The sequence below is a fragment of the Priapulus caudatus genome, unplaced genomic scaffold (genome assembly GCF_000485595.1).
Source record: "Priapulus caudatus unplaced genomic scaffold, Priapulus_caudatus-5.0.1 Scaffold171, whole genome shotgun sequence".
Lineage (NCBI taxonomy): Eukaryota > Metazoa > Priapulida > Priapulimorpha > Priapulimorphida > Priapulidae > Priapulus > Priapulus caudatus.
The window spans coordinates 68,451-86,636 of record NW_014577232.1 but is presented as its reverse complement, the minus strand read 5'-3'; the positions used below and the strand labels follow the sequence as shown (position 1 = coordinate 86,636).

General features: G+C 40.3%; 1 protein-coding gene across 2 annotated transcripts in view; it reads right to left on the bottom strand.

The window, feature by feature from the left end:
* Positions 1 to 18,125, bottom strand: part of LOC106806656 (histone acetyltransferase KAT2A-like) — a 22,240-nt gene extending 4,115 nt beyond the window's left edge. The window contains exons 1-7 of one of the 2 annotated variants that reach the window (XM_014808664.1): positions 17,913 to 18,125; positions 10,503 to 10,632; positions 10,120 to 10,265; positions 8,913 to 9,002; positions 8,303 to 8,484; positions 7,586 to 7,777; positions 6,701 to 6,846 (exon numbers count right to left, since the gene is read on the bottom strand). In XM_014808664.1, coding sequence (XP_014664150.1) covers positions 6,701 to 6,846; positions 7,586 to 7,777; positions 8,303 to 8,484; positions 8,913 to 9,002; positions 10,120 to 10,265; positions 10,503 to 10,632; positions 17,913 to 18,080 — 1,054 coding nt within the window. In that variant the 5' untranslated portion in view covers positions 18,081 to 18,125. Of the gene's footprint in view, positions 1 to 6,700; positions 6,847 to 7,585; positions 7,778 to 8,302; positions 8,485 to 8,912; positions 9,003 to 10,119; positions 10,266 to 10,502; positions 10,633 to 17,912 lie in introns of those variants that run through there. The other variant, XM_014808665.1, reaches the window with a different exon arrangement.
* Positions 18,126 to 18,186: the final 61 nt, after the last annotated feature.

Genomic DNA, 18,186 nt, shown 5'->3' with positions numbered 1-18,186 from the left:
CAAGTCTATGTTGCAGTCAGATGATGCGTGCAAATGTAATGGCTGGAAGAATCCCAATCCTGGCCCCCTCAAATATCGTCAAACCTGGACGTATCGCAACCTTTGCCAGTCTTTCGGATCCATGCAGGAGTTGCAGTCACAGCTAGGTCAGTTTTTAAAAAATTAGTTGAATTCTCAAAGTAGCAGTACTGTTTTGTTATGTGTTTGTCATTATTGAATTTAGTTTTTGTTTATTAAATAATCTCAGCAAAAGAACAGAATTTTTAGGATATGTTTAAAGTTATGTAGTACTTGTATAATTCTGCACATGTGCAAGTTGTACATGCACCTACCTTTGATTGTACCCTTACCCAATCTAACCTGTATGGCATTTTTGACAGAGGTACATGTGTCACATTTGGATCATCCACTCGATGATGAGTTGAACAGACTGCTTGCATTGTTGTTGACGTAGAGAACCTCTTGTATGTGTGCACAAAGAGGAAGATGCTGATACAAAACAAGTTTATTTCTCTTGTTCAGGTGGAGATTTCTCTACCTGTAGTACAAAGTAAAGTAAGAGGAAGTGCTAGGCTTCTATGTTAGTATCATGCAGATACTTTAAACAGAGGAGACGTCATTCCTAGTATAAAGTTTTTAAAAGCACATGGGAAAGAAATGTGATTATTACCGAAATAGTGATCGAATATTTGCTTAGACATTGAAGGGATATTCCCTCGAACTTTTAAGCGGCAAACATAAAATCAGGTAAAAATGAATTATTTTAACATTGCACGCTTCTACCTGCATATATGTGTGATAGGTGAAAAAAATTGCTCAGGAATACGTTCATTCAAAGCTTTAGACTACAAAGTGAAACGTTTGGGTTGAATGGTTCAAACGGTTTACCGTTGCCGCTATGAGGCTCTGCTCCGCTCTGCACACTTGCTGTGTTATGTATGTATGAACCATGCTATGTAAAATTATACACACTGGCAGGTTATGACGCAATGGGTTTTCTGGTCACGTACATGGGTAGCTGATAGGGAAAGCACAACGATTTTGTTGCTGGGAGATTATAGTATTCTGAGCGAGTTAACGAGTGAGTGAGTCGAGAGTCGGATTACGTTTGTTGGGTTTTAGCACGTTCTATCTCGAAAACGGTTACGGTAGAAATTCTGAAATTAATAACATAAACGTCGAGGTGCCTCTCTGTCTAGACTACAAAGTTTGATTTCATAAAATGATTTATTTTAAAAATAATGATATCTGAAAGTGGCTATATTGACTGGATTGAAATGATGGTTGCTCATATATAAACAATATGGCGCCTACGGCAACCGCGGCGAAAAGCGTTTTTGAGTTGTTTCTTCGATGAGCAAATATAGGCTTGATACATATTTTCACAGCTAACGTTCAGTTAAAGTGTAGTGAGTTATTTACTGACGTTTTTACAGGGTTTGTTACACAAATTTACGTGGAAAGTTTGAGGGAGCTACCTTTAATATAAAATATCAGTTTCCTTTATGCCCTTTTCTTTATCGTTTCAACATACACATATATACCTTCTTCTTTCTCTCCATCTCCATCTGTTATTTTTGGTTAATGCATTTGGTTAGTAAAACTATTCTCAATATTTATTGTTTAGCTGTGCGCAAATGTATCCTACAAATGAGCAAGCAACAATCGAGGGTCCATTAGGAAACCCTCCATTTGAAAAGCCTCTGCATTGCAAAGGTATGTTCTATCCTTATCAATTTAATTGTAAGTTAATTATATATGGTATATACTTTCTTAGCATTAAAATTCTTTATGTAAAGTATATTCAGATACTGGAATAGGTTCATGAAGTCTTACTGTAGAATTCGTGAAATAAAACTAGTTGGCCATCTATGCAAATTTTTACACATTATGATATCTATGATAAAAATGTTCAAACATTACATAACAACTTAAAGTAGTCCTTGAAGTTAACCATTTTATCACATAATATTGTTTATCACATTCAGTATCCTATCTCCCAGACAGACAAAGTACGACTTAATAATAGTGTACTTTTACAATGAATAAAAAAGCGCCGAAGCATGGATAGTAGCCAGAACTGTGCAATTACTGTGCCTTCTATTCTGCAAATATAGCTAAGAACTTTTTAAATATCTTAAACAGGGGGTTACAAATTTTTGTGATGCACAAGTTTGGTAACCTTGGACAAAAAGAATGGCAGGCACCATGTATGACTTGTCTAAGATGTTTCTACATTGTCTAAATCATTGGAAGCTGGAAACCCCTACAGCTTGGAGGCAGCACTGCAAAGCAACGATATACAACAGTATAAGTAAACTACACTCGGTATGCATTAATGAGAATCACTTTGAAAGGTCCATGTATATTATCAGAAGTGAGATTATATACATGTTAGTCAGACTTTGTAATAAGATCTAGATTTCAACTTTTACTTGCTTAATTTTATCTATAAATGTTTAGATGTAGGCATGCACTTCAATAATATCTCAATAGTTTTGTTGGTTCATCTTGCTCTGGGTCTGTAGTTTGTTTTTGTATCTATTTGTAATATTGCATATTTCATATCGACAAAATGTTTTTGCGTTGTGCCTTCTAATTTAACTTACAAATTTATTTTGTTGAGGATCAGTGAGGATATTTAATCTCTTAATCTGAACTCACAGCCTCGATAGGTACAGGCATCATAGGCAATTTAAATTTGTCACTATGAAAACCATACCACACTATTTTCCTCCCTAGTACTGTACTAATGCAGGAGTGTGCAAAAAATAATAGGGCTGGGGGATTATCGATTTTGTCTTGTATATGTAATGAATAAATGGCATTCATTTGGGAACTTTCACAGGTGGCTGTGCTATTGTCATGTGCCAGCATTCTGTGACAGTTTACCGAGGTATGAGACAACACTCATCTTCGGAAGACATTGCTACGCTCAGTGTTCCAGACCATGCGACATCAGTTGTTAGAGAAATTTAGGGCAGAGAAGGACAAAATGCCACCTGAGAAAGACGCTTGTACTTACACTCCCTCCCACGTAAGCTATGTAACATGTGCACATGTGATAATTTGTCACCAGAACAGATTACTCATAATTCCTAAATGTTCTTTACATATTAAGAGTATTACACAAAGTTTTCTATTCCTGGAAGCATGTGCAGAGTAGTAGTGATATAGCAGTATTACCATAATAGCAGAACTTCAGAGTTGGGTAAAGTTGTCATCTAATAACAGCGAGGTAATAAATGAGATGTTGAGCAAAGAAATTTATCTCAATACGCTTCTGTCAACACCTGTTGTAGAAGTGAATTGAAAATGCCGGCATGAGGCTAATAATCTCACCCTTATAAAAGTTAGTATTTTGCTAGGCGAAGCCTGTTACAAAAACAAAGCAAGGGCGTATGCTCAACAAAACAAGCCATGAAAGACAAAAGCAAATTAGACATAAAAGATTCGCCACTTGCCGTACGATTATGGATGCTGCAATATTTCTAGAACATATGGTGCTGGAAGCTGTTTCAAACAGTTACTGACTTGCCCATAAACCACATATCTGCTAGTTAACTGTAATGATACTTGTAGCTACTGTTACTAATATTAATCTATCATCTAATGTCAAATAGCTTAAAAATATAATTGCAATTATGTTATATAAATACTAGGTACACCTTTAAAGTGGTGCCGGAGGACGATACGCACGATATACTTTGTTATTCAGTGGCTTAAGTTATGCATCTTTAAAAAAGCATTTTTATTGTTATTCTGCAGGTTTCTTTCCATGCTGGAGAGGAGGTATACTCTTGCAACATCGCCGATCTGGATAGCAACTTCTCCCAGACACTGAGTGGTAGTGCCTCACCAAGCAGTTCTCTCCAGCCAATCTCCTCCGCCGGAAACCCGCAGCAAAGCAAAAGGTGCAATTATTTATCATATATACATATATATATACATATATATATATATATATATATATATATATATCAAGAGTACATAATGGGAGAAGAGTATGACACTGTTTTAACAGCGTTTTGCAGAGTTTCAACTTGAAAAATTCTATCAATATGGAATAAAATTATTCAAACTTTACCTTGTTTCGTCTCGGATTCTCCTTAATCATATTACACACAGTTTACCTGAAAATCGTATGTGTTCTTAAAAAAGGTGCTTTGAATACGACACGGTTTCACTCAGTTTTTCCCAAACTTTTTGCATCTCTCGGCCAATCTTTGTTATCGGATTAGTGTTCTATTGTCTCTGACGGGAATGCTGGGACTGTTGGGGATATTAGGTAAGCACACAGTAACAGCACAACTTGTTTCGCTTCCTTATCCATCAGGAACACGGTGCAACACAGCTAAAATCAGCTGCTAGCTCGCCGTGAGCACACATTTATTTTTAGCACACTGGAAACGCAATACACGCTGAATACAATCAATGCCTAATGTCCCCAACAGCCCCCAGCATCCCGTCACAGATAATAGAACACTAATCCGATAACAAAGATTGGCCGCGGAGATGCAAAAGTTTCGGAAAACTGTGTGAAACCGTGTCGTATTCAACGCACTTTTTTTAAGAACACATACGATTTTCAGGTAAACTGGTGGTGTCATATGATTAAGGGAGAATCCGAGACGAAAACAAGGTAATGTTTAAATATATTTATTCACATATTGATAGAATAAATTCCAGTTGAAAACTACGCAAAACGTTATTAAAACAGTGTCATACTCTTCTCCCATTATGTACTCTTGATATATATATATATACTATATACAACAGGGTGAAATTATATAGCTCATCATTGCAACTACAGCACGCACGCGCACGTGTTATGTTGATTCGACTAAAAACGAAACTAGGGCAGTAGATTAAAGGGCACCGACGGCAATTACACAAAGGGCAAGGCAGGTGACTGCCGTCGGTCGGGTTGGATTTTCAGGGGCAGTACGGCGATTGATAGGGGCACCGACGGCAATTGCCGTCGGTGCCGTCGGTTAATTCGAGCCCTGCTGTGCAAGGCCTGTGAAGGCATGACACGCAGGGGTGGCTAAGAAGCTTCTTATTGTGGTAGCAGATTTTGAAGAGATGAAATGCTTCCTTGCACCACCTTACATGTGGCGTGCTTCGGCTGTTCGTGTATGTATGCTATGGCGGTATGTGCTATAGGTATGTATGCACTGTATCCTATGGCGCCAATACTGTATCAAAAAGTAAACGTAAATCTAAACCTTCAGAATTTATGTTACATTTTTGTTCAGTCAATACGTCATTTGTGGTAGTTCTAGTTGCAGGAAATATGTCAACCCTGCTTTAGTTTAATTATTTCTCAGGTACTTGGCATTTAAAAATACTTTTAACCTATTATTTTTAGTTTGCATGCTGTTGTACCTACATGTATTAAAACTAAATGACGCGAGAGATTAGCGTAGCAACTCACAGTGAGCTGGGTCTCCATTAGACTTGTAACATGTCTCTATATATAGACTATCTAGTAGCAAGGTGTAGAGATAGGGTACCAGTCTATGCCGCCAGCAACATCGTTACAGCTGAATTTTAAGGACCGTCTAACAACGCACCGGCATAAGTTTCGTGAAACACTTTAACGAGGGACGTTTAGGACAGCGTTAGGCTCTCGTACAAGAATTCTAAGGATATCCTTAAGATGGCGTTTTTACGATAGCTTCGTGAAACGGCCCCCAACTTTTACGCGACATGCTATGCTATGCAATGCTGTGGTGGTGCGCAGTGCACAATGTGTGTAACCAGGGGAAAAAATACACGGGGGCAGCGGGCGATTTCGCCCCCGAAATGCCAAAAAGAGCCCCCGAAAACATGATTTTGGGTGACCCCAAAATAAAAAGTCGCCCTGGAAATCAATTGTCCAGGTCGGTCCCGCGCCTTGCAGCTCTCGCTCAGCGTTGCTGCGCTGCGATGCCTAGGCCTATGCCGCTAGCGGCAGCCGGTTCCACGGCGCGGTAGAATTCATGGTACGGTGTGACTGTCAGGTGTTTACCATTTAAGCATGCATGTGTGTACTGTACTGTATTGCATTCAATCAAGCGCGCGCCGCCGCCCGCGCGTATATACGTGTGTGGATGTGTGCCTGTGCGCGTGCTTGCGTGTGTGCCTGCGCGCGTGCATGCGTGCGTGCCGGTGTGCCTGCGGGCGTGCTTGCGTGTGTGCCTGCGCGCGTGCGTGCGTGTGTGCCTGCGGGCGTGCCTACGTAGACCCGTAGGACCAACGACCTGTAGGATTATAGAACAGTAATCCATGGAAAATCCTAATGAAATTCGCACATATATTTTTCCCTGTCGACACACTCGTGTGTCATTCCCAATTGTAGCTTTATCGTCAATTCCCCGAAAGAGTTTTGCTGTCGCTCGCTCATAGTCCAGCAATGCCAACCCTCTACATTTTAGTAGTGATTGGTACCACGCTGAAGGTTTGTTAGACAACTGGTCTGCCTCAGATGTGCAAGTATATGGAATACACACAGGGGGAGGGGGTATGGGTGCAGTGGTGCGTTATGGTAAAGAGAAGACGCCAATCATTTTTGGTGTGGGCCATCGTTGCCATGGTAAGAACATTTTTGTGGAAATATTGTAGAACCTGTAACTTGTTGTAAACAGTTGTGCTGTTTTTACCCGATTGTCATGGAATTTGGCACACAAATATATGTATATATGATAAATAATTGCACCTTTTGCTTTGCTGCGGGTTTCCGGCGGAGGAGATCTTGGAGGAGAACTGCTTGGTGAGGCACTACCACTCAGTGTCTGGGAGAAGTTGCTATCCCAGATCGGCGATGTTGCAGAGTATACCTCCTCTTCCAGCATGGAAAGAAACCTGCAGAATAACAATAAAAATGCTTTTTAAAGATGCATAACTTAAGCCACTGAATAACAAAGTATATCGTGCGTATCGTCCCTCCGGCACCACTTTAAAGGTGTACCTAGTATTTATATAACATAATTGCAATTATATTTTTAAGCTATTTGACATTAGATGATAGATTAATATTAGTAACAGTAGCTACAAGTATCATTACAGTTAACTAGCAGATATGTGGTTTAAGGGCAATTCAGTAACTGTTTGAAAACAGCTTCCAGCACCATATGTTCTAGAAATATTGCAGCATCCATAATCGTATGGCAAGTGGCGAATCTTTTATGTCTAATTTGCTTTTTGTCTTTCATGGCTTGTTTTGTTGAGCATACGCCCTTGCCTTTGTTTTTGTAACAGGCTTCGCCTAGCAAAATTACTAACTTTTATAAGGGTGAGATTATTAGCCTCATGCCGGCATTTTCAATTCACTTCTACAACAGGTGTTGACAGAAGCGTATTGAGATAAATTTCTTTGCTCAACATCTCATTTATTACCTCGCTGTTATTAGATGACAACTTTACCCAACATCTGCAGTTCTGCTATTATGGTAATACTGCTATATCACTACTACTCTTGCACATGCTTCCAGGAATAGAAAACTTTGTGTAATACTCTTAATATGTAAAGAAACATTTAGGAATTATGAGTAATCTGTTCTGGTGACAAATTATTCACATGTGCACATGTTACATAGCTTACCGTGGGAAGTGGGTAAGTACAAGCGTTCTTTTCTCAGGTGGCATTTTGTCCTTCTCTGCCCTAAATTTCTCTAACAACTGATGTCGCATGGTCTGGAACACTGAGCGTAGCAATGTCTTCCCGAAGATGAGTGTTGTCTCATACCTCGGTAAACTGTCACAGAATGCTGGCACATGACAATAGCACAGCCACCTGTGAAAGTTCCCAAATGAATGCCACTTTATTCATTACATATACAAGACAAAATCGATAATCCCCCAGCCCTATTATTTTTTGCACACTCCCTGCATTAGTACAGTACTAGGGAGGAAAATAGTGTGGTATGGTTTTCATAGTGACAAATTTAAATTGCCTACTGATGCCTGTACCTATCGAGGCTGTGAGTTCAGATTAAGAGATTAAATATCCTCACTGATCCTCAACAAAATAAATTTGTAAGTTAAATTAGAAGGCACAACGCAAAAACCATTTTGTCGATATGAAATATGCAATATTACAAATAGATACAAAAACAAACTACAGACCCAGAGCAAGATGAACCAACAAAACTATTGAGATATTATTGAAGGTGCATGCCTACATCTAAACATTTATAGATAAAATTAAGCAAGTAAAAGTTGAAATCTAGATCTTATTACAAAGTCTGACTAACATGTATATAATCTCACTTCTGATAATATACATGGACCTTTCAAAGTGATTCTCATTAATGCATACCGAGTGTAGTTTACTTTATACTGTTGTATATCGTCTGCTTTGCAGTGCTGCCTCCTAGCTGTAGGGGTTTCCAGCTTCCAATGATTTAGACAATGTAGAAACATCTTAGACAAGTCATACATGGTCTGCCATTCTTTTTGTCCAAGGTTACCAAACTTGTGCATCACAAAATTTGTAACCCCCTGTTTAAGATATTTAAAAAGTTCTTAGCTATATTTGCAGAATAGAAGGCACAGTATGCACAGTTCTGGCTACTATCCATGCTTCGGGCTTTTTTATTCATTGTAAAAGTACACTATTATTAAGTCGTACTTTGATCTGTCTGGGAGATAGGATACTGAATGTGATAAACAATATTATGTGATAAAATGGTTAACTTCAAGGACTACTTTAAGTGGTTATTGTAATGTTTGAACATTTTTATCATAGATATCATAATGTGTAAAAATTTGCATAGATGGCCAACTAGTTTTATTTCACGAATTCTACAGTAAGACTTCATGAACCTATTCCAGTATCTGAATATACTTTACATAAAGAATTTTAATGCTAAGAAAGTATATACCATATATAATTAACTTACAATTAAATTGATAAGGATAGAACATACCTTTGCAATGCTAGGCTTTTCAAATGGAGGGTTTCCTAATGGACCCTCGATTGTTGGCTTGCTCATTTGTAGGATACATTTGCGCAACAGCTAAAACATAAATATTGAGAATAGTTTTACTAACCAAATGCATTAACCAAAAATAACAGATGGAGATGGAGAGAAAGAAGAGGGTATATATGTGTATGTTGAAACGATAAAGAAAAGGGGCATAAAGGAAACTGATATTTTATATTAAAGGTAGCTTCCCTCAAACTTTCCACGTAAATTTGTGTAACAAACCACTGTAAAAACGTCAGTAAATAACTCACTACACTTTAACTGAACGTTAGCTGTGAAAATATGTATCAAGCCTATATTTGCTCATCGAAGAAACAACTCAAAAAACGCTTTTCGCCGCGGTTCCGTAGGCGCCATATTGTTTATATATGAGCAACCATCATTTCAATCCAGTCAATATAGCCACTTTCAGATATCATAACTTTTAAAATAAATCATTTTATGAAATCAAACTTTGTAGTCTAGACAGAGAGGCACCTCGACTGTTTATGTTATTAATTTCAGAATTTCTACCGTAACCGTTTTCGAGATAGAACGTGCTAAAAACCCAACAAAACGTAATCCGACTCTCGACTCACTCACTCGTTAACTCGCTCAGAATACTATAATCTCCCAGCAACAAAATCGTTGTGCTTTCCCTATCAGCTACCCATGTACGTGACCAGAAAACCCATTGCGTCATAACCTGCCAGTGTGTATAATTTTACATAGCATGGTTCATACATACATAACACAGCAAGTGTGCAGAGCGGAGCAGAGCCTCATAGCGGCAACGGTAAACGCGTTTGAAACATTCAACCCAAACGTTTCACTTTGTAGTCTAAAAGCTTTGAATGAACGTATTCCTGAGCAATTTTTTTCACCTATCACACATATATAGGCAGGTAGAAGCGTGCAATGTTAAAATAATTCATTTTTACCTGATTTTATGTTTGCCGCTTAAAAGTTCGAGGGAATATCCCTTCAATGTCTCAGCAAATATTCGGTCACTATTTCGGTAATAATCACATTTCTTTCCCATGTGCTTTTAAAAACTATTATACTAGGAAATGACGTCTCCTCTGTTTAAAGTATCTGCATGATACTAACATAGAAGCCTAGCACTTCCTCTTACTTTACTTTGTACCTACAGGTAGAGAAATCTCACCCTGAACAAGTAGAAATAAACTTGTTTTGTATCAGCATCTTCCTCTTTGTGCACACATACAAAGAGGTTCTCTACGTCAACAACAATGCCAAGCAGTCTGTTCAACTCATCATCAGGTGTATGATCCAAATGTGACACATGTACCTCTGTCAAAAAATGCCATACAGGTTAGATTGGGTAAGGGCTAACATCAAAGGTAGGTGCATGTACAACTTGCACATGTGCAGAATTATACAAGTACTACATAACTTTAAACATATTACTAAAAATATCTGTTCTTTTGCTGAGATTATTTAATAAACAAAACTAAATTCAATAATGACAAACACATAACAAAACAGTACTGCTACTTTGAGAATTCAACTAATTTTGTAAAAACTGACCTAGCTTGTGACTGCAACTCCTGCATGGATCCGAAAGACTGGCCAAAGGTTGCGATACGTCCAGGTTTGACGATATTGAGGGGGCAGGATTGGGATTCTTCCAGCCATTACATTTGCACGCATCATCTGACTGCAACATAGAATTGTTCACATATGATATTGTGACATACCTTAATGCCATACAAAACCCAGCAGAGTTCAATATTTGTCAACTGTTAACAAGACAGATGCACGGAAGGGGTGGGTCCTCAGAAGTGCACAGAGAACTGAATGGTTCACTAAGCACACTAACTCAAATGTTATAAAAGCTCTGTGAAAAAATTAGATTGACCACCAGGATACAAAATAAACGTTTTTCATCTTGTAGACTCGTAGTCATACATCATGTACATAGTACTAAATTTTGTAATCTAGTAGTCCGTGAGCAATTCTTCTTGTTCAGAATTTTGGTATGCCTCGATAGCTATCTCATAGTATAAGCAATATTGACGTATATTTGATAAATCGTGGTTCAATGTATTTTAATTTAAAATAAAGTTATAACAACTTGCAGAAGAGTGAAAAAGGTTAATTACGATTTTAGTCATCCACGTTAATCAAAAACTGACTAAAAACTAACAAAAGCTCACTGCTTATGTTATATGAGTTGACGCTGACAGTCAGGTAGCACACAGAACTAGTTAATACTGCAAGCTATTCATTCGGAGTCAATCTGGTAGTTTTTGATTAACACTACAGACCTTCGTTAATTTCGAACCCTGGACTAAACCATTTTACCTAGGTATCATGCACATATATTTTACAGTAATTGTATTAGAATTTAGATTGACTTATGACCAGGGGGCCGTTTCACGAAGCGCTCGTTAAGATAGTAATGGGTTAAAGAGGGGTTTTAGGATATCCTTATATATAGAGTGTTTCACGAAAGCCTCGCTAAGTTTCCATGTTTCACAAAGTTCTCGCTAACTCAACGACGTTGCTATTAAGGACGAATATTAAGGACAGGTCAGGGGCAGTACTTAGGCTATCGTACATCAAGCAACGCGCGTGTTTTTATTGTTTTGACAAGCCGTAGTGTAAAGCGAATTCCCGCCGAGAAGGTAACTTCTGTGTCTACGAGAATACTGTGCAAGCAGGGCTCGAATTAAGCGACGAGAAGGGCAAGGCAATTTTTTTAGGGCATGTGAGAAATCGCCTTGAATTTTCTCTAAAAAAGAAAGGCACCAAGGCAACTCTCAAAATTTGAGAAGGGCACCAAGGCACTTTTGTAAAATAAAGGAAAACTTATAACAAATTAGTACATCAATATCGTCTTGCTTTTAATGTACAAAACAATATGCCCCCATGTAAGCTTACACCGTAACACTGACCCCTGTACCCACCTCTGCTAATGGAAGTACAGTAACAAGAAATTTTACATGCCCGCTATCAGGAGCAAATAATTATCCGATGCCGTTATTATTCCCTCCTGCGACTATCGGTTCCTCACATTGCAATCTACAGCACGCACGCGCACCGTGTTATGTTGATTCGACTAAACGAAAACTAGGGCAAGTAGATTAAAGGGCACCGACGGCAATTACACAAATGGGCAAGCAGGTGACTGCCGTGGTCGCGGTCTGTGAATTTCAGGGGCAGTACGGCGATTGATAGGGGCCACCGACGCGCAATTGCCGTCGGGTGCCGTCGGTTAATCGAGCCCTGCCTGTGCAATGCCTGTGGAAGGCATGGACACGCAGGGGTGGCTAAGAAGCTTCTTATTGTAGGTAGCAGATTTTGAAGAGATGAAATGTTCCTTGCACCACCTTACATGTGGCGTGCCTTCGGCTGTTCGTGTATGTATGCTATGGCGGTATGTGCTATAGGTATGTATGCACTGTATCCTATGGCGCCAATACTGTATCAAAGTAAACGTAAATCTAAACCTTCAGAATTTATGTTACATTTTGTTCAGTCAATACGCTTATTGTGGTAGTTCTAGTTGCAGGAAATATGTCAACCCTGCTTTAGTTTAATTATTTCTAGGTACTTGGCATTTAAAAATACTTTTACCTATTATTTTTAGTTTGCATTGCTGTTGTATGTACCTACATGTATTAAAACTTAAATGACGCGAGAGATTAGCCGTAGCAACTCACAGTGAGTGACGTGGGTCTCCATATAGACTTGCTAACATGTCTCTATATATAGACTATCTAGTAGCAAGGTGTAGAGATAGGGTACCAGTCTATGCCGCCAGCAACATCGTTACAGCTGAATTTTAAGACGTCTAACAACGCACCGGCATAAGTTTCGTGAAAACACTTTAACGAGGACGTTTAGGACAGCGTTAGGCTCTCGTACAGAATTCTAAGGATATCCTTAAGATGGCGTGTTTTACATAGCTTTGCTGAAACGGCGCCCCAACTTTTACGCGCGCACATGCTATGCTATGCAATGATGTGGTGTTCGTGCGCATGCCGGCCTTCGTGGCGCGACGGCGTCATCTCCGATTCGGTCAAACTTGATAATTGATTACCTAGTGCCCAACTGTGTGTAACAGCTCAGGGAAAAATACACGGGGGCGTGCCTCGGCGCTTTCGCCCCCGAATGCCAATTCAGCCGCACCGAAAAATAAGAGATTTTAGGGTTGATACCCCCTCGAGAGCAAAATGAAAGGATTCGCTCTTCCTAGCGAAATCGATTGTCTCCTCTTAGGTCGTGGTGATTTTTTTAGGTGAAGTTATCTATTCCCGCACAGGTGCCTTGTCAGGCTCCTCTATTACAGCTTCGAATTATGCGTCTTGATGCTGCGGCTGTCTAAGGCTGGGATGCCTTTATAGGGGCCCTTTATGCAAACAATCCGCTTAGCGGCAGCCGGTTCCCGGAGGCTAAGCGTTTGATTCAAAGATGGACTCCGATCACGTCCGATCTACTAATTAAGACGGAATGGTCTAGCATTTACATGATTTAACGCTTGACGTTGTGTTGATGCAACCTCTTACTCGTCAGAAAGTGATATTTCACCATTTTAGACTTATGCACTGCCATCGACGATTGTGTCACGTCTTATCAACTTCCTACTTAGATCTGAATGTAAGCCCTAGCCAATGATGATACGTTTGTAATGAGGTGTGTATTGTAATTCAATCAATAGATTAGTTGCTGCGCCGGCCTCGTCCGCCCGCGGCGGGGGCGTTTTTTATAAGATTGCTATTTACTGGATGTGCTGCGCAGGTCCATCAATACGACGGCTGGAGCGATAACGTGGGGTTGGATGTGCTGCGGACGGCTGCCCTGCGTGCCTCCTCTCGACCGTCCAGCAGCTGCTCTGTCCTGGCCACCGCATAAGGCATCAGGCTGAAGCAGCTGCCTCCTATTGCGCCCACACGATGTGAGTGGCGCGCCGTGCATGCGCAGTGCGAGAAGGCGGACGCTGAGCACCCAGAATACGATGAGCGATTCTGCCAGATAGCAAGTCTTCGCGAAAGACTGCGTGCGGGGTAACTGCCCCGCCATAGGATCTGTATATTATCATTTTCTTTATCATTCTGTCTTCTCCTTCTTCTTCTTCCCCGTACATCATTTGGGCTTCTCCTCTCGTCTCTTCGTCGGTTCGACCTCCTGTTCTGTTGTATTCTTCTCCCTTTCTCCTGTTTCATTTCTCATTTCCTTCTTTCTGTTTTTCTTCTTCTTTTGTAGGAGTGTCTCGGCGTGTATTCGCTGCATGGTCTGAGGTTTTATCTCGGGCTGGCGTGTGGCTTGTTGCACGTGTCTGTTCTTGCAGCCGAAAGTGCATTCCTGCCATGATTACATGGATTTTCATGTAAATAATCCTGATTCTTATATATTTCGATTCTCGTGTTAGGTGATTGAGATACTCTAATATCAGATGGCACCCTCCTGAGGGCGGGAGGAAAAGTCTGAGGGCTCGTTACTACTCATCAAGGGTCATTCACCCAAGTTTCACGCATGCATTGTAGACAACACATTGTTATTTCTATTAGCACGGGACTGATAGTTTAGTTAATAATGAATAATATAATAATAATATAGTTAGTTAATTATATAACAAAGTTTGTGAGGTTGTAAACAAATTAAATACACTTATAGATTGGGTTGCGTGCTTACTGAAGACTACTAGCCATATCACGGCAGCTCAGATAAACTAGAGTTTACTGACCATAGACAACCTCTTTAACTCTTTCTCGAAGAAACCCAGCGCCTGTTGACCTTACCCGTGTTAGGCTTGATTTACAGCTGGCATGTGTGTATAGTCCCTTGTTAGCAGCTCAGACGAGATAGGAGCCGAGCTGCAGAGGAGGGAGCACGAGATGAGCTGGATGCCCAGCAATAAGGAAGGCAGAGAGGAGAAGATGAAAGCCCTACGAAGATACACCATGCCAGGATCTGTATGAACCTCTCCACAACAGGCCACTTACGAACGCAAGATCACCTCGCAATTCCACCGCGCTGTCCCCGGCGTAGCAATTACGTGAGTTATCTGCACGCGTTTCCAACCAGAACGACTATATCATACATACGCTGAAACTCATCCCAAATTCTGACACACCCCAGAACCCCGATATTTCACGTTAAAAACCAATTTACGCCTTTTTTAACTCCCCAACACCTATCTTTATTGAGAAATTTTATGCCCAACCTTTATCCTATCTAGCCCCCCCTATAAATACCGACACTCACAGAACAACAAACTCAAGTAAAGCGATCCATGACCTCTAGGTCCAAGGGTGGTGGGTAATTAGGGGGATGTGTTGACTGATAGTAGATTATCCTCACTTGTTTAGACATTCAACAGTATGAACGTCAGAAGTCTTAGTCACAGGAGGTATCGGTATTAGAGGGAAATTCTACGTGTTCTCCTAGAGAGTTAATCTCAGGAATACTACATGGTTCATATAGTATTTACCTCCAAGGAGGATGTTGTAAGTACATAGCATGCCTTCTGAGTTGAAGGCCAGATCAAATCCATTAAACGTGTTTATTTTTTCTACTTTTAAGGTAGTAACTTACAGACGCTGGTATATGAGAGGCTTAAATAAAACAAACACTTTCTTGTGTGCTAACAATGTCAAACGGTGGTTCTCGTAACTGCTGATTATTCAGTTTCGCTGACAACTCATCGTTGACTGCCTCTCGCATCGCAGTCATCGTGTGCGAGCCAGGAGGACGGACATAAGCTGAGTACGTGAGGCAACTACGACGCCGTCGCACTGACAACTACTAAGTTTCAAAAGCGTGTTCAAGTGCGGGCGGAGCGCAGCGAGGACTGTGGCGCAGGGACGGTGTGACCTACACGCTTCACTGAGTGCGGACCTACAGACTATCCACTGATGCTGCATTCAGCCAGTTTTGTAGTCTTGCGCGGGCGTGCCGTTAGAGGTGTAGACCGACCTTTTATTGTGTGGCCTCAAGTCGACCTGCTAGGATTTAGTAGAGAACGCGCTAGCTACGGGTCGCATGAGGAAAATCCTAATGAAATCTGAGCAGCATGATAGGTGGTCTCTAGCCAATTTCTGCCCCCCCTCGCCATCAGAATTAATCTTTCGCTCTGTGTTCTGCTCTCTCACCTTAGATAGACTATCACTCATACGTTCACATTCACCGGTGCCCCCCACTTGAAATTCCGAAGAGTATTTTGCTGCTCGCATGCTTTTGGATTAAAACAAATTGAATCGAACTCAATAGTCACAAAAAATAGAGCAATGCTCAAACACAACTACTAGCAATAATTAAAGTAAAGTGATAATAAAAATATGCTCAATCGCCGGTTACCACGCTGAAGGTGTTGTTAGACATACTGGGTCGTGCCTCTCAGGATAGCTCGCAGTAGTTAAATACTGAGAATATACGCACAGAACGTTTGGAGTAACTGAATGGTTGCACCGGTATGCGGGTGCCCACGCACTTGGAATGTAAGGGCTCGCGTTTTCAGGTAAAGAGAAGACACGCAATACATTTTTGGTTGTGCCCGCGCCACAATCTGCTTGCCGATCGCCGCTACAGCAACAGTTCTTATTGTGGTTAGAATAGTGTATATCCTGTCACTATGTTTTGCTAGTAATACGACGTCTCTCGCTCGTCTTCTTAGTCGATTGTCCATTCGCGCAGGTCTTATGCTTGCTCTACACGATAGACTTTTGAACCTAGATTTTGGATATTTATAACAGTCCTTATATAGTAGCTGAACTTTATATATAGTATCTTCTAACCTTTTAGTGAAGTATATATGTATGATTTATAGCTTTGTTTTAATACTAAATATATGTATTGGTAAGGTTTTTATATAGTGTTCAGGTATCTTCATATGTTGAACCAATGGATTGAAAATTGGTAAATTATAAATTTTTAATGATTGTAAAGTTATTCATACCAATTTTAATCTATAACATTTTTTCTACTTATTTATATTCACTCTTCTTCTATTGAAATATATCTTCTCCTCATTTTAAGATGACTAAACTTACTGTAATTTCCTTTTGATTTTAAATTATAAATTTGGAATTAAAATTTAATTTCATGACTCTCGAATTGCGGGCGGGCGTAAAAACTGCAGAAGTTACTAGGTTCATAGAATTGTTCGGGCGGCGAAAAAATGTTTCTTATCCATCTTGTTGACGTTTCGTGTTTTGTGCAATTTCGCTCGCAAATTTTGGTACATAGAGACTCAAAAATTTCTCTCAGACCGACAAAACAATTTTTTTCAATCTCAGGACCGAGTCTGATCTGTCCTATCTAAAGGCGATTTAGTGGTAACTGCAACGGTATCTCGAAATTTGGCGCACTTTCCTGAACACAGAAGGTTTTTCGATAGGGGGAACCAAAAAGCCATAAGAGCTCGTTTAGAGAATTCAGGCGTGGGCAGCGGAGTAGGCGTATACAAGAAAATCTCTTGCGGCAGCTGGCAACGACGGCGGCGGGCGCGACGATGCCAAACCCATAGTATCCCCATGAACTTCGTTCGGGGGATATAATAAACACGATATGTATTTACTACCTAAATCTTACTATTTCTCTATTCTCCTTAGTCTATTATTACCGATAATTTTCTGTAAATGTTGTTTAATTGCTCCTCTGCAACACATCTGCTCTGCAGGTACATCGCACGCATGCCGCTGTGCACAAACGACAAAATTATAGTGTATATATATATTTTCTCGTTTATTTTGTTGAACTCTACAATTTTGTTGTTTCAATGTTATTGTTTGTGCACAGAAGATGCGTGCGGTCTACTTGTGTGCTTACATTACGGTCACAGTGCCAGTGACCTGCCGTAGGAGCTATAGTACCACTAGTCACTACCAGCATTAACCCGACCAGGCTGTGTGACTAACGTCAATACACCGTCATACAGGTATTCTAACCCTAGGCCTAGCATACCGTTTCTTGGAGCTACCACTACCAGCATACCTTACACGACGAATAGATTCCAAGCTTCTCCAACTTTTTGTTTTTAGGGAAGCCCCTAACTTGGCTTTTCTTTTGTGCTATTCTCTGTAGGTTATTCTGCCGACCTAGCTCGCCACCGCAAGAAAGGGAAGGCACTAACCTAGACTCTTTAGTTGCTGAACCTGCCATTTCAAAACATGTCAATCTGTATCTTTGTTTAGCTGCTCTTGTCTGGCTGAGGTTACTCGTACCAACATCCGGTACACGACAAATGTGTCCTAATAAGTTTATTGGC